General features: G+C 52.3%; 7 protein-coding genes across 7 annotated transcripts; 3 read left to right on the forward strand and 4 right to left on the reverse strand.

The window, feature by feature from the left end:
- Positions 1–5,266: 5,266 nt before the first annotated feature.
- Positions 5,267–5,713, forward strand: EsH8_V_000593 (DUF3602 domain-containing protein; the record flags this gene model as incomplete). Its single annotated transcript, XM_083273109.1, has 1 exon — positions 5,267–5,713. The coding sequence occupies one exon, from the start codon at positions 5,267–5,269 to the stop codon at positions 5,711–5,713; it is 447 nt and encodes a 148-aa protein (XP_083125824.1).
- A 1,383-nt stretch (positions 5,714–7,096) lies between these two features.
- EsH8_V_000594 (actin family) lies at positions 7,097–8,430 on the reverse strand (the record flags this gene model as incomplete). Its single annotated transcript, XM_083273110.1, has 4 exons — positions 7,097–7,159; positions 7,230–7,544; positions 7,599–8,051; positions 8,122–8,430. 4 exons carry the CDS (start codon positions 8,428–8,430, stop codon positions 7,097–7,099), a joined length of 1,140 nt encoding a protein of 379 aa, XP_083125825.1.
- A 747-nt stretch (positions 8,431–9,177) lies between these two features.
- Positions 9,178–9,507, reverse strand: EsH8_V_000595 (uncharacterized protein; the record flags this gene model as incomplete). The annotated part of the gene is made up of 2 exons (XM_083273111.1): positions 9,178–9,250; positions 9,314–9,507. 2 exons carry the CDS (start codon positions 9,505–9,507, stop codon positions 9,178–9,180), a joined length of 267 nt encoding a protein of 88 aa, XP_083125826.1.
- Positions 9,508–10,694: 1,187 nt separating this feature from the next.
- Positions 10,695–11,514, forward strand: EsH8_V_000596 (mannose-ethanolamine phosphotransferase GPI11; the record flags this gene model as incomplete). Its single annotated transcript, XM_083273112.1, has 2 exons — positions 10,695–11,045; positions 11,098–11,514. 2 exons carry the CDS (start codon positions 10,695–10,697, stop codon positions 11,512–11,514), a joined length of 768 nt encoding a protein of 255 aa, XP_083125827.1.
- A 2,172-nt stretch (positions 11,515–13,686) lies between these two features.
- EsH8_V_000597 (YqaE/Pmp3 family membrane protein) lies at positions 13,687–13,909 on the forward strand (the record flags this gene model as incomplete). Its single annotated transcript, XM_083273113.1, has 2 exons — positions 13,687–13,810; positions 13,860–13,909. The coding sequence occupies 2 exons, from the start codon at positions 13,687–13,689 to the stop codon at positions 13,907–13,909; spliced, it is 174 nt and encodes a 57-aa protein (XP_083125828.1).
- A 1,352-nt stretch (positions 13,910–15,261) lies between these two features.
- EsH8_V_000598 (P-loop containing nucleoside triphosphate hydrolase protein) lies at positions 15,262–16,757 on the reverse strand (the record flags this gene model as incomplete). The annotated part of the gene is made up of 4 exons (XM_083273114.1): positions 15,262–15,291; positions 15,354–16,386; positions 16,578–16,587; positions 16,706–16,757. 4 exons carry the CDS (start codon positions 16,755–16,757, stop codon positions 15,262–15,264), a joined length of 1,125 nt encoding a protein of 374 aa, XP_083125829.1.
- A 992-nt stretch (positions 16,758–17,749) lies between these two features.
- Positions 17,750–18,536, reverse strand: EsH8_V_000599 (uncharacterized protein; the record flags this gene model as incomplete). Its single annotated transcript, XM_083273115.1, has 2 exons — positions 17,750–17,906; positions 17,998–18,536. 2 exons carry the CDS (start codon positions 18,534–18,536, stop codon positions 17,750–17,752), a joined length of 696 nt encoding a protein of 231 aa, XP_083125830.1.
- Between the last annotated feature and the right edge of the window lie 884 nt (positions 18,537–19,420).

A 19,420-nucleotide genomic window follows, 5' to 3' on the forward strand; every position in this document is an offset into this window, starting at 1 on the left:
ACTAAGGATAATAAAGCGGCAGTGAAACATTGACATGGAGGAGGATGCTGCATCCTCTGGCCCGATTCTGCCAATGCCATTCTCAGTACTAGATCCGACTAAGGCAAATGGGCTCATAACCTCCATGGATATGTCCCCTCCACATCCACGACAGTCGGCTCTCTGAGATCCAAGAAAGGGGGGCTTAAGCTCGGTCTACCGTCGTATATATTGGAATCAATCCGCACAACCGCCGAGAATACCCTCTTTGAAGAACCGACTTGCATTTAGCTCTATCACAACAGAGAGAAAGCTTGTCTGCCAACGCGTATTACACCACATGTAGATCAATCTAAAAGGCAACATAAAATCTTTAGTCAACATATATACTGACATCGCTCCGTTCCTCCATTATCTTAGTCGAAAGAATACATATCTCGAAAATAAGCAAACAAAATGACAATAGAATAGAAGACAAGAGCCCGTGAATTAGCAAGAATGCGGTTGGTGCAATGAGAAGCAGCCGTAAGTTTGGTATATTGCATATGAGTTAAGCAAAGTCTTTGCAGGAAGTCCAAAAGTTATTGGTCCTTGGCATTTGGTTTCCACTTGACAGTGGTATTTGTATCCACGATTGAAATCTGCTGTATGAAAGGTTTCTGGCGCATGACCAGAGAGCGAGCGGGGTTTGAGGTGAATTTAAAGCACAAGAGTCGGATAGGCGTCAGAGACAATGATTTTGTTTTTTAACGTAAGAATAGACACTAGGTACCGGCTCGCTCAATATTTGTATCGTGGGGTATGTCATAGTTGGCCAACTGCCAAAAGGCAGAGCAGTCAGCGAGGACAGCAAGCAAGGTCCCATCAAGGGCAACTTGGTTCAGTTGGGCAATGCTTACCTGTATTACAATGGATTAGATGTTCCATTCTTGTTCTATATGTTCAGGGACAACAATACACCTTGATGATGAGAAGCTTTTGACAACATGATCCAGGGGGCAGCTGCAACAACTGGTTTATGAGTCACGAGGAACAAAACCACCACCGACAAGAGCATAATACCATCAAATACCTCGGACACATTCACTCCGAATTAGAACCACAGAGGCAATACATAACGAAGTATGTACAGACAGCAATCTCGGTTCTTCTCGAATTTAGGTACATAGCACGCTTAACTCTCGCTTGACAGGTTATTGTAGAAGGGTGCTTTCTATGATTTAATTACAGTCAGTAAGCCTAGTGAACGACAAAAATGACCGATAATAAGTCCGTCTGTCAACAACAGGAATGGATTGATTTTTATCGTAACTCATCCCTATAGAAATCTGTCTTCGTCTTTGTGCCTAGGGGTGGCAGTGTGGTCCCATCAATTTCCCGATGTTCCTACGTTTCCCAATACATTTTGAACGAAGCGGGAAGGAAGACACACTCAAATAATATAAACGGGCGTGTCCAACTCTTTTGTTGTAGTTTTTAAATAGCAGTATGCAACAGAAGGCACGCTTCTGTAAGCGGGGAAGATGAGTACTAATACCATCGTAGTGCAGCAGCTGTCAACAACCGGAGACAGCCTCATTTCTCGGTTAACAATTCCGGGCGTTTGGCTCAGTGGTAGAGCGTCCGCTTTGCATTCTTCATGATGTCTGCGGAAGGCCCAGGGTTCGATCCCCTGATCGTCCATATTCTTTTGCATTTTATTGATAGCTATCAATGCGGTCTTGCTGCCTGCCGATGATTGTTTTTGGTCGTTGTAGTATATGTCGTATTGCGCTGACATGAGGCTAGACAACACCCGGCACCAATGCGCCAAAACAATTACTACAGAATGATATACTTCGTTACCTATAAATAAATGTGACACAGTAAAATAAAATAAAAATATCGAATTAATTATAAACACAGGAGCCCTGTCGTTACGAGTGGATCTGTGGAGGGCGCAAAAATGGCCAGAGGTGACGCGTGATCCTCAGGTCGATGTGCTTCATTATCCACCTTGCCCTTTTCGTCTTGCTTTGTCATCCTAATTTGCTATAGTACGAGGGCGGCTCACTAGATGATGATGCCCATAACCTTCTTTGTGATGTTTGTGTTTTTCACTAGCGTTCGTAATAATCTGTAAATGTTATTATGACTCATGTAAATGAATGCTTCGGGTATTCCATATGAACCATCTTCTACCCTGACCCCAGAGACGCACATGGCGACGGCCTTTCTGATTACAATAATGACACGTATAATGTATGATATTGAAACGAGGTCGCGAAGACTGATTCACCAGTATGGGCGATAGCAACTTTATCTTGTCAGCATTTCCTAGGCAGTGTAATGATAGTATCGTGGGCTGGTTATATGTTGCTTGAAATAAAGAGTTCGCATGCCTAACGATTAAACCTTTATATGCCTGGAGCTGTTTCTCGCTCCATCTCTGGGCTAGTCAAAAGTATACAGCTAGCATCTTGAGACGCCTATCAACTTTCAGATGGAACCCCTTGGTTTGCCAGAATTAGGATAAACCTTGCAGTAGTGGCTGCTGGTTGTTAACCGCGAAGCATCGTGGCTTGCCTGAGACCAGAATTGGGCTGGACTCGCACGGATGTCCGAGGTCCTGGCCCTGGCCTGGTTCGAGAGATACTTTGCTTGGCGGGCATAGATCATAGATGTTCCAATCCGTCTTGCTGGACGACCGCTGCCACTGTTGCGAACCAGTCTCTGCTCACGACAAGACGTTGAGCTCTCTCCCACCACCCAAGTCCCAAGGAGGTGTTCCCGTCCGACGGTTTCGACCACGTTGCTGCGGGCGCTCAGCCCTGAGGGAATACATCATTACCTAATGAATGGAACCTCCCCTTCCCTGCTCCCCCAGAGGACTTGTGATCGGATGGCACCTGTGGCACCATCGACTTTCGGGTTTGCCTCATGCGGAAGGTTTGGAATGCGGGGTAAAGAAAGGGGGTGGAGGACGACGGCGTCTTGGGCGTCTGGGGAAGGTCCATGTTAGTACGTAATGAAGACATGCTATGTAGGCGGAGGGCGCCGACTCTTCTCGGGGTTGGTGCAAGCCAAAGTGGCACGGTGACCATGGCGATGGCTTTGTGCTCTGCGAACCTGGAGGCTGGATTAGACTTTGCTTCTAGACAAACATGGGAGGATCATAGCGGCTGTGTTTCTGGTAATGGCAAAGTTGGAGAACCAGCTCGAATTTGCAACTCCGCGGGCCGCTCCGTCGTTCATTGGTCCCCAAGTTCTACGGGTGTTGTGCTTGAGGAAGGGGTTGCAAGTGACGGGAGGAATTCGAAGACGTTGGAATGTCACTGGTGCTTGCCAACTGTCTTTATGTTTCCTTCGTTAAACTGACGTATCTCAACGTCCCGCAGTCATATAAACGGCCACTGATCTTAACATGATGGTCCTAACACACACAGCACCACCCTCTCGAATCCAACTCTGCCACCGGCACACCGTCCAGTTGGCCTTTGACGAGCCGTGGCTCAGTGGCCGGGAGATCTACGAGTGATGCTCATACTTCCTTCGAAAGACGTCAACTTGTCGAGCTGGACAAAATGGCGAAATGCGACAAGAGGTTGGCGTCAAGGTACCAACCAACAGACCGCGTTCAGCCAAACACGCAAGTTTGCTCCCGTGGAGCCCGAAGCGAAATGGGACTGCATCAAGTTTCCCTCAGCTAGCAAACGGACTTATTGGGCGTCAGACATGGGTTCGAGGGGTCCGGTGACCATCGTCGACGCGGCAAACAGATTTCATTACCCCCAGGAAATTGATGAGTGGTTGGCGCCAAGGAGACGAGTTTTGACGTCGTCCGCCAAGCTGTTGGCCCTAGCAGGGGTGGCGTAGGGTGACGAAGCAAACATGCCAGCAGCGATCAGTCTCTGAGACAAAATTTGCCTGCGAAAAAACAGCGTGTGCTCTTTCCAGGTCCTCCAGCACGTTCCACGTTCCTTGCATTAGCCCCATCTTCCCCAGTTCCAGCCCTCGACAGAAACCAAGCAGGCCCTTGAGTGGCTCTGGAAGCTACGCTACGGCCGAAAGCGGCAATCTGTTAGCAAAGCGTTACCCCATCGATTGCTCCAGAATGGCGTCTTCCAGCGAGAATTTAGCAGCCAGCTGGGGGGTTTAGTGCCCGCGTGATGTAAAGGTGCTCACCAGATGGCGGCCTGGGGTCGAATAGTCACGCGGACCCTCAAATAATGAGCAAGTGGAGAGGGAGGGAAGAAAAAATCTCAAGCACACGATGGCAGAAGAAAGGCGCGAAGTTGAAGTTCGCTCTCGGGCCAGCCAGATGTACCGCACGGACTTGCCCGGTGCTTGAGAACTGCGAGCAAAACTTGCTTCTTCCTTTCTCTCTGTATTCTTATCAGAAAAACCAAGTCCAATAAGATATACAAAATTTGGGCACTTGCTTATTGTCGATAAGATGATTTCACATGCCCGGTAAGCAGCGATGACAACTCGATTTATGACTGCTGAGGGCAGCAACCTTGAGAGGCGGCCGGCATATGCAGCTTGCCTCCGACAACGACCCTGTCTCACACCCTCATGGACATGCAAAATCTTGTTTGTCATCCACTTCATCACGACATCTGAGAGTTCCTCCTCTTCTCTCTCGCTCCCCCCACCGCACAAACCCTGGTCCGCTACGCCGTGCAACGACAGCAAACCAAGCTACCCATGCGCTGGGCTTAGCTAGCCCCGCTCCCGTTGTTTCGGGCCCTCGAGACGTGCTAATTTTTGCACCAAGATCTCCCCTCTCACTCGAAAGCCACCTCGCCGTCAAGAGTTTTCCTCTGCCTGAAGTGGGTTCTTTGTGTGTATTTTTTCTTCTCAACTCGACCAGCGCTAAAAATTCTTTCACAATGTACGTAGCTACGTACCCTCGAGTGAGTAACCTTGCTGAGCCATGGTCGTTACCCATGCCGCTGCGAGTGCAACGCCGTCACTCAGCCCATGGGAGCTTTGCATGTCAGGAGGACACTGCAAAGTCCGTTCCGTTTCCTTTTTTGTCTCTTGTTGCTCCTCCCACCTGGCGAGGCTAGCCCTCTACCCTCCAAGGACAAACCTATAATAACCTTGGTCTCCTCTCATCGTCCCTCATTGTGGCCCATCATTCTCATCATTGACACATCCAAGACACAATACACAAACAATTGGCCGGTTTATCCAAGCTTCTCATCTGAGAGTTCAGACGACACATCAGTGGCATCCCACTTACACCACATCAACCACAGCACATAGTCTCAAAAGACCAAACACATACAAACCGCACAACATGCCTTCTCAAATCTTCGTCACCGAGCCTCACCCTACCGTGGCACCAAACACCTACATCTACTCCGGACGCGGTGGAGCGGGAAACATCTTCAAGGCCGGAGTCACCACCCCCGCCGCTGGCATCACCACCCCTCTGAAGCCCGCCCCTACCCCCGCCGTCAACGGCCCCAAGCGCTTTTACTCTGGAATTGGCGGAGCTGGAAACAGACACACTGCCCAGGAGCGCCCCGTCAGGAGCTTCGACGAGGACTTCGACCGCCAGGAGGTCCGTGACCGCGCATACGTCGGCCACGTTGGCATCGGCGGTGCCGGCAACGTCATGAGGAAGAACTCTGATGCCTCCTCCGTTCTCAGCGAGGACTCCTCCGCCTCTTCCCTGTCCTCCCTCAAGTCTATCAAGACCCACGGTGGTAACTTCTGGCGTCGTCTGAGCAAGAGAGACTGAGTTGTACCACACCAACTCTGGATATGACCGGCCGCTTATAGCACGGCTTGATTTTATTTCTTCATTACCACTACACATCATCACCACACACAAAAGGACATGGACGGCGTTTCAGGAAACAAAAAAAGCACGGGAATCGAATAATTCGGGAATGAATTTCGGCGAGTTGGATAAGGCGGGGTGGGGTGCCTCAGAGCAAACACGGCAGCGGTTCCGGGAACTCTGGCTGGTAAATTCCAGAGGAATTGTTCTTTTTGCAAAATGGTTTTGCAAAAGAGAGGAGCATAGCGGAAAACAAAAAATGGCGTTTGTTTCTGGTGAATGACTTGCAGACGAGCGAGCGAGCGGACACAATACCCCCAGATATCTGGTTGTTCAGCAATAGTTGGAGACCATCCACATGGATGGTATCCATTGAATATTACTATTTCAAAACTTTCATCAAAACGGTTTCGATAATGATCTGTGTGATGTTTGCTCCTGTTTACTGCCCTGCGGAGTGAGCTAATAATGGATACGTTGGGGACGTCACAAATACTCAAGTACATCTGGGCCATGCATGTAAACGTTTCATGGGTCTCAGCCTCTGCCTCCTGGACTAAGGGGAGAAACATTCCAATCTGGATGGCTTTCTGTGAAGAAACGCCTCATGCCAGCTTCACACTCGAGTCCTGGAAGGACAGGCATCGACCGGTACCAGTGCCAGTGCCGTTTTCGAGTGTCTCGTCTCTTCGGGGTAGGTGGCTGGAAATGGCACAAGAAGCCGTCGCATTGACTCATATCTGATTCATCCCTCGCATGCTCTCAACGTGGTCGACATATGACAGAAGAACAGGACATAAGCAGGAAAATAATTGAAAAGGAATGGTCTCCGGATAAGATAGAAGAAGAAGAAAATACAACAATCAAATCCGAAGGTAATCGGGCATGGAGATAAGGTTGCACCTAGGAAAGGTGCAGCACAGGAAAAAGCAATAAATGGTCCGATACGTACGCTCCGGTAAGACATTCATCGGACATCTAGCCCAATGCGTTCCATCAACCGGGGGCCTTTCGAGCTCACAAATCAACTCGGCGGAACACATGTTAACGCGACAACAGATTCGGGTATCATTCTCAACTTTCTAGCTGACCATTACCTCACATGCTGCCTTTGCCTACAACACCGGCCCTGCGAAGGCTGTGTCTTTTCGGGTAATCTCAAAATTGAGCCAGTCCTCTCTCTCAACTCATGACGTCTAAGCCCCAAGCATTCATACGTTTGTCTCGGCGTCACTGATAACGGGTTGGTGAAGCAGCTCTAAATATCCGTATATGAACGTCGACAAGCCGAAAACGCCTCTAGAGCCGCGTCATCCATGCAAAAATCAAGACAAAATCGTCTCATGTAAGCTTGGTGTGAATAATATCTGGGTTCTCATGCCAATCGTCGATGCTCACCCACATCTGTAATTCAAGTCAGCCTCTCAATTTCAAACTCTGTCACGTCTAACGGTGTTCGTGTGAGAAAACTTACCTTCCGGAAGGTGCTGAGACCAGCCAGAATACTTCCTCCAATCCACGTCGAGTACTTGCGCTCCGGCGGCGCAAAGATCTTTATCCTCATGTCCTTTACGGCCAGTCGTTGCAGCTCTGTCAGCAGCCGGTCACCGAAGCCCTTGGTCAGCGTGCTACCGCCAGACAGTACGATGTTGCTGTACAGCGACTTGCGCAGGTCGAGATCTGTGCGGTTGATGGCGTCAACGACAATCTGGTGCACACCGGGATATTCCAGGCCGATGATTTCGGGGTCGAAGAGGATTTCCGGGGCTCTGAAGCGTTCCGCGCCGATCTGTAAAAAATAATGAGCTGACTTATTTTGTTCATCTGGTCCTCGCAGACTTACCTTGAGCTTGTGTCCGTCTGGAAGCACGTACTCCACGCCCTTGGCCGGGTCCGTCCTGTTGGCCCACTCCTTCTCTTCTTTCCTCGGATCGTGCGCGACATATGTGACCGACTCCTTGATGAGCCTTACAACCTCTTTCTCGGCGCTCGTGTGGAACACGTAGCCGCTCTTGCGCAGCAGCATCTGCATGTACTCTGTCACGTCGCGTCCGGCCACGTCTATCCGTCTTATGCTGCTCGGCATGGCGAAACCCTCATACACAGGTACCGCGTGCGACACGCCATCTCCCGAGTCCAAGACGATACCCGTCGTCCGGCCGCTGGCGTATAATGAGAGCACAGCCTGGATTGATGTGTACAGTGCAGGGACATTAAAGGTCTCGAAGAGGATTTGAGCAGCTGTGTCGCGGTTGCTGCGAGGATTGAGGGGTGGTTCGGTCAGGAGGACGGGGTGCTTTGTGTAGGTTAGTGCTCGATTGCATGTGATTTCCTGCTCCTCGAAGAGCATAGAGTGGCAGACGAACCTCTTCACTAAGGGTCTTAAGCCCCTCTCCGTATACGTACTCCCAGATCTTCTCCATGTCATCCCAGTCCGTAACGATGCCGTGTTCCAGCGGGTATCTGATCTTCAGTAGGCCCCTCAGCTCCGTCGCCGCCTTCTGTCCGATGAAGACCTCTCCTTCTAGCGCACCAGCTAGCACCCTAAGATGCTTTGGGCGGCCGACGAACGAGGGGAAATAGCACTTGGGCAGATCGTCGCCTGCGAAACCGGCGCGAATCGTGCCGGAGCCATTGTCCAGGACAATGGGCGCGTTGTGCAGCGAATCCGTCATCTTGCGAGATGCATCCGAAGAACAGTTTTCAACTATCCTCCTCCGTTACTGGCCCGTCGTCGTTTGTGGTGCGGCGTGGCCGTTTGGTTTCGCGGCGGAACCCCTTTGTTTGCTGGTCTAGCGGTGACTGCAAGTGGGGGGGGCGATTCGTCGGCAGGTGACCAGTTGGCAATGGAGAGCAAGATTTCGTTCAGCTCAACGTTGGTTCGCTAGTACCTAAATCTTAGGTATCGTCGCAGTCGTGGTCGTCGTGCTCGCCTCGGGATGCGGAGTGTTGTCAAGTGGTCAAAATTGGAAGACAGCTTCCACACGACGCGGTTCCAGTCCGGGGAGCTGCAGGGGCGCGAATTGCTAGGTCGGAAGTGGAGTAGCGCGACTCGGAGCTACTGTGCACAGGCCATTCGGGGTCTCTTTCTTGCACCGAAGCGGACAACAGTAACATGGTCATTCAATAATAATTACAGAGGCAGCAAGGAGAGTTATTTTACAAAAACTGGTGTTAGGCGACCCGGCTTGTATCCTAGGCGCGAAGTAAATCTCGACCAGTGTTTATTTGAACAAAGTAAATTATGCATGGTCCGCATGGACTTCTACCGATGCTTTATCCAAGAAGCCCCCGAACGCCTTAGATGCTTGAGATATGTACAGGTATCTCTAATATGTTCCAAACTCCATAATTATAACTTCCAACTCCCATTCGTTGTTCCAACTCATTTCGTGTTGAGAAATGGTGTTAAAGAGGTTTGCTCAAATGCGGCCATCGCAAGCCAGGTAGGTAAGGTACGGCCAACCAAGGATGGTGACAGCGGTAGGAAAGAAACTGTGCATTGCGCTGTTAGTTACATTTGTTTCATAAAATCGCTAAGTTATGGTTATTGCTTACATTCCTGCAGTGACGAGACGCTTCTTAATCATGGCACCGTAGTAGGGCTTGGCGTGAACGCCAGTCTGTGACATTCTCTGGAAGGGATGGGGCTCAAAGGAGCGAGCGACGTTGCGCATGTTGGTGAGGAGAGTGAACTGTCTGCGCTGAACAGCGAAGCGAGCAGCGTTGCGGGCGGCGAAGGCGGGAGACATTTCGAGTGATGATTGAAGGGTTTTTTTTGTATGTGTAAAGAGACTTTTTACTGTAAACTGAGGGGAGTGAAACCAGTTGCAATACACTCGTACAGAAGGATGGAGTAGAGAGGTTGTTTGTAGGTTGAGTTGAGACTGTGTTTGATGTTGTGGTGTGATGGTGATGAGGATGGGAATGGGAACAGAACAGACGGGAAGCTGCTGCGGATCTTATACCAAGGAGAAAAGTGTGAGTTATGCCCACATACTTACGAGATCTATGAATCTTGACAAACGATCCCGGGATTTCCAACGGCAAACACACATGGTGGGCAGATGAGCGGGCAGCTTTGCCCGTAAGATTGCCGTGCCTGGGCGGAAACGAACGAGACTCCCAATCCAGGCCGGGCTAAGATCATGCCATCCCATTTTCCAAACGGATCCCCAAAGCCAGGGCCAAGGGTTTTCTGCAGCAGTGTCATTGACAATATGTCTCACCCAATAGGCGCAGCCGCGGATGGCAAGCGCAGCTTGTGTTGGGTGGCTGCGAAGGCCGGTCTGCAGTCGATGGACTAATACCCAAAAAACCTGTCGACGGGCGATCGTGCGTTTTCAAGCGGTTTCCTGACGACTGCAAACATAAATGGGGTGATGTGGTCTGACGGGAGCCACCGAAGTCGGGCGCTGATTGGTGGCGCCCAGGGCCTGGATTCCTAGCGAATGGGATGATCTTCGCTGCTGACCATTTCGTCCAGCTATCGAACCATGGGCCCGACCGGCTGGGAGCGCCGATGAGGTTGAGTCCGGGGAAAGATTGTCAGCTGCCTTGGTCCGAAGTCGACAGGTGTTGGCCTTCAAATCCCGAAGACTGGAGTAGACGGTATGTTAACGCTTTGCTTCCCCGATTCAAAAGATCACGGCATTACTCATGCGCTGTAGATACGTACTTCTGTAGTTCGCGCACTTAGTGACCCTGCGGATGGAGTGCGCTGACTGGTCCAAGAATCCGGGGTTGCTTATCGTCCTGCCATCTCCAGCTCTTATCGCCATGTGACCCGGGCGGGTCCGCCAGCACGGTGCCCGCCAGCTCTGACGCCGCTCCGGCATTTTTCCTGAGCCGTGGCCTTCCGGGTGTCCGCCACGAAGCTATTCTCAACCGACCACCTGTGAGAGAAAGGACCCGAACTCGTCCGATTGACTCACTCACCATGCCACTGGTAGACCCCGTGACGATGTCGTCGCCATCCAAGGCCGCCTCCGACGCGGGCAAGCCGAGAGACGGGCTTCATCCCGTCCACGCCCTGTCGAGCCCTGCCGCGCAGGTTGTTCGACACGTCCAGCCGGTATTGCTCTCTGGCCTCTTCCTTGCACAATTTAGTTCGTTGGTGGCCGACCCCGTTCGAACCTTGCAAACCTCCCTGCCTCTCGTCGCCGCGATTCAGGTCGTGTATGCTTTTGTCAGTCTGCCTGCGGCTGGATCGCAAATCGCGAAGTCTTCCAAAAAGCCCCGGCCGGGCGAGAAGAAGAAGATCGAGAGCACAGGACCTAACCCTATCATTGTGAGTTCAACGCGTCTCAAAACGTAGCTTCTCTAACAACCGACTTTCTAAGGCCATATTTCTTTCCCTCCTCCTTGCCGTCCTAGTTACGCCAGCTCTACACATCGTCCTCGTCCTCTTCGGCGCCCCCTTCCTGACGCACGCTCTACATACTCTCCTCTGCTCGGCCAACGTCGCCCTTCTTTCATTTTTCCCGCTCTTCTATGTCCATGGAGTCGAAGCAAGTACATGGGTATCTATTGCCAGCGCAGCGGCACCGTTAGATGAGGCATACGGCGGTCTCGTGGGAGGTCTGCTGGGCGCATGGCTTGGCGCTGTTCCTATTCCCCTGGACTGGGACCGCGAGTGGCAGAAGTGGCCAGTTACAATTCTATGCGGTCTCTATGCTGGTTATATTATGGGCAAGACGACTGGTGGCACGTTGGTGTTTGGCAAAAGAATGGCTGGCTCTGCAAAAGACGACCAATAGAGTTGCCCTGGCATGACCGGCGATAACTCAATCGAATAACCATGCAAAACTGAGACTGAGGGCTTCAATGGGTTGACGAATGTTAGGCCTCACCGCCTCTAGCCAATCTGCTTCAAGTCAGGTGTGCCATGTCTTGGGTTTAACCAGGACTTGCGAGGTAGTAGCTTCAGTCGTGCATAGATGGTCTAGAATGGCATCCAGCCGACTAGCCCTTGTTAGTTGGACTTGGCCTCAATGTAATAATCGATGTAAAATAGCGACAACCGGTTGCCAACAGCTTGGCCCGGCTCAAACAAGAAACAAAAATACAAAGACATGCTTCGGGAATACCAGGAAAAGCACGAATGCGATGATGATGACGACGAATATGATGGCAGTGCCGCCTCCTCGAGTCTCAAGCATTTGCAACTGCAGCGCGTGGTGAAACTGCGGCGGCTACGACTCGCAATGTCCGTCGTGGCACACCTCACTCTAGCCACAGACCAGCCCGGCCCAGCCCTACACCACCACCGGTCGAGGGTCCATGGCCCCCTTGCCGTCCTTGTCCCCCGTCACAGAGCGGAGACAGCGCCACGGCCGCGTCTCCGTCCCAGCCCTGCCAGTTGCCGAGCCGACTTGGCTCTTGCAGCCGGACATTACCGGACCCCTTGCGTCATAGGTCATGGGGAGTTGGGTTTCATTGGTGAGACAAATCTGGCAAGATTTCCAGTAGGGAAGGAGAAAAGATTAGGACAAACAAAAAATAATCAGCACGTGGGGAGCACTATGATCATTCTTCTCCGCAGCAAGCGCGGACGGACCGATATCCGCTAGAGAATTGTCAGCATCAACCTTGAACATGAGAGTCTGAGCGATCCAAAGCCAGGCAGATCCCCGGGACATGGAGAATGAGTGTGGCTGAGTTGTCACAGTTGCGCCTTGGACCAGTTTGGATCAGCTAGAGCGGTGTGGCGTTGTGGCTCATCCAGATATTAGAAAGTCCCCTGACTGCCTCTTGCGACTCTCAGTGGAGGATGACGGTGGGTGGAGTGACGAACAAAAAGGAAGAAATTTAAGAAGGACGGATCCACCAGTGACGCTAGCAAGGATTAGGCGGATGACGTAGCACCCACCCATCGTCACGCCCACCGAAAAGAGTTCTCGCAGCTAAGCACCTAAGTTAGGTGCTTAGGTACAGGAAAAAGCGACCATGGAAATCAGCAGTGCACTTCTGACCCGGGCTGGCCGTGCTGGCCTAGGATACAATGGGTGATCGAGATTGGCTCGGCGGGGGCGGGACGCGCAATGAGGCTCGATCTAGCAAGGATAGATCGGAAATAGATGTCATGGCAATGGAAGAGGGAATCCAGCGCACAAGTGAACGATCCAAGGGAGTTTGGCAGTAAGGGAGTCTCAAAATGGCGTAGTGGATGAAATTCGAGAAACCTGGCAGCGAACATGTAGGTAGGTCTGGCGTACTACGTAGAAAGAGACAAGCAGGCAGGAGGTGTGCAGGTGTCGTGCACAATACCGGTAGGGTGATACGCAGTGAAGCTATGGTGGTGCTCCGCTCGGGGCCTAGTTTCCGGAGCAAGAGACAAGGTCATTACAGAGGTGGGCGAAGGTGTGGCTTGTCCGCAACGCACGGCAAAAGGCATCCCATCTTCCCGCCCCCTCCAAGAAAGTCAAGGCCGTCCGTGTACTGCCTATTGCCGAACTGCCTTATTCCTGCCGCAGCAAACCGGGAATGAGTCGATGACGCATGTCCCTTCTCATACCTCACCCCCAAGCCTTCCCGGCCGACAAGACGCCTGTTTGGGAGGTTACGCTTGGGTGCTTGGGTGCTTGGGGGCCTCTCCAGCCTGGCAACTGCGACTGGCTTGTCCCTTGTCAGACGCAAGGTAATGTAGAGTGGGAAGGGGTGGTCCATGCAAGTCCACATCACATCACTGTGAGCTCGACCTGGCCTACCTCCCCTGAAGGCCTTTTTCTGCATTGGGTCGTGGCTTGCCCAGTTGGCAGTTGCTTACCCTTCTATTTAAGCATCCCGTCCCCAGCCCACTTGCCACATTCCTTCCCTCCCATCATCAACCAACGAACTCAACACTCGACAACACATTAGATCTACGCGATCCCGTCACGAACTATTACAACAACCAATCAATAACCTAAAAACCACACAAACCACTCAACATGCCTTTCACCGCTAGCGATATTTGCAAGATCATTCTTGCCGTCATCCTCCCGCCCGTTGGTGTCTTCCTCGAGCGCGGTTGCGGTGCCGACTTCTTCATCAACATCCTGTTGACCATCCTCGGTAAGTTTCGATGCATTTCATTCTGCGAGACGTCTGCTAACACGCACAGGTTACCTGCCTGGTATCATCCACGCTCTGTACATCATTCTGAAGTACTAAGCGTTCCGTTGCTGAAATATCCCGACCACGACGCCCATACTAGAGGTTGCAATTTCAGACCTCCCAAGGATGCACAACCAAGCCTCACCGATGAGGTAGAGATGTGTGCGGTGGTCGGGAATCTTGGCGACTTCAGCTTCCGTCCTATCCGGCAATAATGGGGGAACCTCCTGTGGCCAGCGGCAGGGATTGCCCGCTATCATGCAGGGTGGCCAGCTCCCCCCCAAACCTCACCGACCACTGTTTTTTATACGACACGACACAGCAACGGCCTCATTCCTTTTTCCTGGGGGTTTTCACGGGCTTTTCTTACGTTTCTCTTGCGGTATGCGTCTTTCGAAACGAATTGTTTTGGGCAGGCATCAAGACCGGGAAGGGAATAGGAGACTTGTGCTGTGTATAGCAGATGCTTAATTCGATACCCGACATATCAATCTCTTCAAACTATCAAAATATTTTACTACCTGCTGTGATGTGTTGTAAAACACCTGCTCTTGTTTCCGTACGTCTGTGCCGCATCACTGCGGCATAAGTAATGTGTACGGTAGTTGGCCGCTACCCCCAGCTGTGACGCTAGTACTACCGGACGTTTGCGTGATGTCATGGTTTTTGTCGCATTGAAACATTGAACTTTAACCACATCAGTTCTAGATCACAACCAAAACATACGACATGCAACGCTACCGAGTAGTCTAATGTCTGTTTTTCATTATGAACATGCGCTCATTCGTTGCATTGAAAAATCAACCTTGTGTAAGTCACTAATTTGTGGCACTGATAAACCCCCTCCCTCAATCTGCAATCTGCCTTACCCAATCTTTGGGGCTTTTTTAAACCCCCAAGCGGTATCCAGGGGACGCGTGTGCAAACCTCGGCATAGCGGGTCCACGATTCGGCGCGAATCCGAAATCGTCACTGGCGAGCCTGACAAGCGCTTTGCAGGGCCTCCACAGGGCGAGGCCCAACACCCCTGTCACTGGGCTGGTTTAATTGCACAGCGCGGTGGCCGTTGCACCGGGGTGCACTACTATGCAGAGAGAAAAAATAGTCTGGCGAGCGTGAGCGAATCGTGATTGCTAGGCAAAGGCAGCGATCCATTCCGTATGACTCGTTTTGAGAAGGCTGAGATTGAGTATTTATTATTTCGAGGTCGACACCTTGCCTGTGCCCCCTGGTGATCTTCGCCCTGGTAGGCTAAGGGTCCCGGAGTACCCGCCGCCAACTCTACGCAGTTTCCGAGCGTCGCGATGAACCCCGTCTTCTGGGGTATGCCACTGGGTCTTGCCATAAAATGGGCAGCGGCGAAACGAGAGCGAGCACTCTCTCGGCTGTTACGGAGTCCGCGGTTACCGTCAACCCCTTCCGACCTTGAACGAAAGAACCTGTGACACACATTAGCCAGTCCGATTATGAGCAGGTTGATTAGGGGGGAGTGTGAACCTACATCGTTCTTTCCGACCGTGACAAGGTCGTCTTCTGCCACTCTAGTGCCGCCAGCGCCTTCAATGTACGCGATCGGCGCGTCGCCCATGACTTTGCGCGCCGCCTCGCCCACCGTTGTGCCCTTTTTAACTAACACGCAGTCCCTAAAGACAAACTTGGACTCGGAGGCGCCGGAGCTGAAGGAAGTGGTGTTGCGCACCGGGAACACCGGGACGAGGCCTAGTATTTCTGCCGCCTTGGACAGTACCTGCACGACGCCCGTTGAGCCGAAGCGGTAAAGCACCATGTCCTTGAGGTTCTCTATCCTGTTGCGGTTCTTCTCGTCCAGCTCCTTCAGCCCGCCGCCCGTCGGGTCGCCTTGCTCGATGAGGTCCTCCCTCGTGTCGACGAACTCGCTGCCTTCCGTGTACTGGATGTAACCCTGCTTCGCCATCTTGCGTAAGAAAATCTCCGACACTGCCGAGCACAGGACGATCGAGTTGGGGTCCTGCATCTTTGCGATCTTGGAGATGTTCTTGTCGGCGTCCGGATGGTCAATCTTGTTGAGCGCAATGACGGTTGGGAACTTTTCGTCTGTGAAGGCGTTGACAACGCGATCGATGGTCGCCTCGTCCCAATCCTCGAGCGGCTCCTTGATGCCCAGCCGGTCCAACGCGCGCGCGACGACGTTAGAAGTACTTCCGTAACCCGAGAACTGACCCTGTAGCGTATCGATGGCCGTCGCCTTAATGGCCATATGCCGCCGCCGGATGGAGCCCCATTTCTCCATCAGGTTTCCCCTGATCCACGCCACGATCTCACCGCGCAGCCAGGCGATGTCGACCGAGGGGTCGTAGCCGCGTGTCTCTTTCCCCTCGGCGTCCACGGTCCCGGATGCATCCACCACGTGTATCAGCGCGTCGGCATGTCGCAGGTCATCAAGGAACTTGTTGCCCAGGCCTTTGCCCTGGTGCGCTCCGGGAACGAGCCCGGCGACGTCGAGGAGCTCGATGGGCACAGAGCGGCGACCTTCGACACATGCGCCATAGTTGGGTCTGCAGCGGTCCGAGACATTATGGCGCGCGCAGGCGCATTCTATTTGGAGGTAGCCGATAGCTCGTTGGGGGTCGATTGTCGTGAATCTAGCAACAGGGAGCCGAGATGTTAGCAAGACTTAGGTTCGACCTCCAGGATCATAGACTTTTATGGGGGGCGAGGCAGGCAGAGGAGAAGGACCAGGGCGTACGGGAAGTTTCCTGTTCACAATAATCCATCAGCGACCAAGTTGGTGGTGTCGGTTTTTCTCGGCCCAACGGGCTTGGAGTTACGGACCAACTTTTGACGAAGCGTCTGTGAGACTGTTGAGTGTCGTACTCTTGCCAGCCGACGGCTTGCCGACCAGGCCGATGAGGGGATCTCGAGGCATTGTGTCGGTGGTGGGGGTAGCTGCAATGTTGTCTTGGTGGACTTGAAAGTCGTTCGAGGGGTAATGAATTTGCGAGCGAAGGGCGCAATCCACACAGGCGCTGAGCCCCGTTAATGCAATGAGGGGCTGCCCCGATAGCCATTGATTTCGTTAAGGGGGTGGTATCGATATAAGGACGTATTCGACCTGACTTTCCCTTCACTTTCTATGAGCGAGCTTTCGCCAAGGGTGTTGCTACAAAACAATTTGGCCTTTTTTTATGATGCTCAAGTCAATTTTTCTGCTGGGCTGTGTTTTTTTTTTTTTGTTTTTTTGTTTTTTTTACAGGACTCTTGTCTGGTCGTCTTCAAAGCGCAGCCAACTCACAAGCGTCTCATTTTGCTGTTTTAACCAGTGCACACATCACTTTATATGATTGATGAGGCAATATGTGTTTATCAACATCTAACCGGCAAAGGTGACGTCGCTTAACTTGAATCCGGTACCTGGGCTGCTTTTCGGGTCTCTGTTGTCTGAGTATTGCGTCTCCATTGCGTCTCTTGGGGGTCTATATATGTAGTTTAAGAATTATATTATGACCTCGGAACGTGAGCCTCGGAAGTATTCTGAAGAGTGAAGGAGAAGCGAGTTGGGCTACATCTCCCAAGTTGCCACATTTAGAGAGAAACCGTTGAAAAGAAACCAGTTAGGAAAAGCCCCCCCCCCCGGCGCGGGCGACGTTACCGCCCAGCCGGTTGGAAAACTACAAGGTGTATGTATACATTACTGCTTTACTGTAATGGCTGCGAGTTTTTACGGCAGTCCGCGTGTAGAACTTTCCCCAACACCAGGCCATCTTTGTTAACGGTGAGCTCAAAACTCCGGGTCTTTGTGATACTCAGGTTCATATTAGAGTCGGACACTACAACATTCTGTTTTTCTCTCACTCTGCCGACCTCACTCCTTTTCCTCGGCCCCCCTTGTTCCCCACGTCCTAGAATTATGCCACAGCCCTAGAACTTATGGTACTTGCCATCAACAAATGTTACAGTAGATGGCAAGTTCTCCCCGCCCTCCGCAAGCTCCAGATAGAAGTCGCCCGCGGACTCGGCCCCAGGGACGTTGCCCACACTGTCTCCATTCGACTTTCTCTCGTCAGCGTAGAAGAACCTGGCCACGTTCTGTTTAGCATCCCTCGCACGAAATAGCAGGGGCGTAGTTCAAAAAGGGAACGCAACAAAGGGAAGAAAAGTAAACTCACCTCCATCCGTTCTTGCCCTTATACACCTGGTCGGCAAGGCTGATCCAATACCACGCTGCGTTCTTGCCGATTCCCAACGTTACTAGCGCCGGCACCGGCAACACCTTCGCATTCAGGGCGTTGCCTGTGTAGATGAACCTGCCCTTGCTGTCGCCAGCCTCCCCCCACTCCTTTACAGCTTCCCCCGCGGCGACCCACGCCCCGGAGTTCATGAGCCCCAGGTCCGCCTCCACCACCTCCAGCGGCAGGCTGAACAGGTTCTCCGGGTCCGGCGGCGGGGAGACGTTGGCCGCGTTGTATACTACGACCCGCGGCGGCGCCCCGAACTGCTTCTTCACCTCAGCGAAAGCGCCTTTGACGTCGTCGGGACGGCTGAGGTCGGCGCGGATCCGGAAATACCCCGTCTGCGGGTCCGGCGACGGCGGGGAGGGGAAGCTTCGGGATACGACGGCGACGGAATACCCCGCCGCCCCGAAGCGGGCCGCGACCCCGGTTCCAATGTTCCGGCCTGCGCCGAGGACGAGAATGACGGGTGACATTTTTACAATGATCTATGTAGGAAGAAATGGCGCAAAGGTGGGATCTAAATAAGAGTGTATCGATCTATCTAGAGAGAAAGATGGATAGGAGGAGAGAGGGATGTGGTGTTGTTGCCTTGCAAGAGTCGAACAGCTTTCCAACGACCGTCTGCCCGCCCCCCTTATGTACCCTTCACTTACACGCCATTTCATTTTATTTATGTATTCTCACTGATACGCCATCACCCCTCTCCATGATGTCTAGGCTAATCCAATGATGCCATTATTCCGGACTAGCATTACCCCCCTCCCTACAGTGTCCCCGCGTCCTTCAGCCTGCGTCCAAGCCATGCCAAAGACGATGGCTCATCTGAGTAACACCTCGAGAAGGTTCATAACACGCCAGGGTTGATAATCATCCGCACAGTTACACGGACCAATAACGGAAAACAAGCACTCCCCAAATCACCGAACGCCGCACATATCCACGTAACATCCGGACGGGGGAGGAAAGATGGGCGATCGAGTCCCTCCAGTCCTGTAGCCTCTCTGTCTGCATTAGTGACTAACCCCGTAACAGAACAGGGAGCTTTCCTCGAAGCGCATATGCCCTTGTGCACCCGCATATGGCACCGGGTGATGCGGGGAGTAGGGACCGCGCGCGCGTCAGCATGACCCCGCGCGGGACCCTTACTAATTCATGTGCGAGCCACTGCATCGTGGATGTGTACCACCGCGGCTGATAAATCGGGAGAAACACAGTACGTCCATTACCCATCCACCCATCACGTTAACACGTCATTCGAGACCTTTTTGTGATACGGTCAAAGGTTGCCAAGCAGGGTCAAAGTTCCATTATCCACGACTACTGTTACAGCCACCCCCTGTGGTATCTGCGTTGCGTC

Source organism: Colletotrichum jinshuiense, chromosome 5 (genome assembly GCF_051148585.1).
Source record: "Colletotrichum jinshuiense chromosome 5, complete sequence".
In the NCBI taxonomy this organism is placed as follows: Eukaryota; Fungi; Ascomycota; class Sordariomycetes; order Glomerellales; family Glomerellaceae; genus Colletotrichum; species Colletotrichum jinshuiense.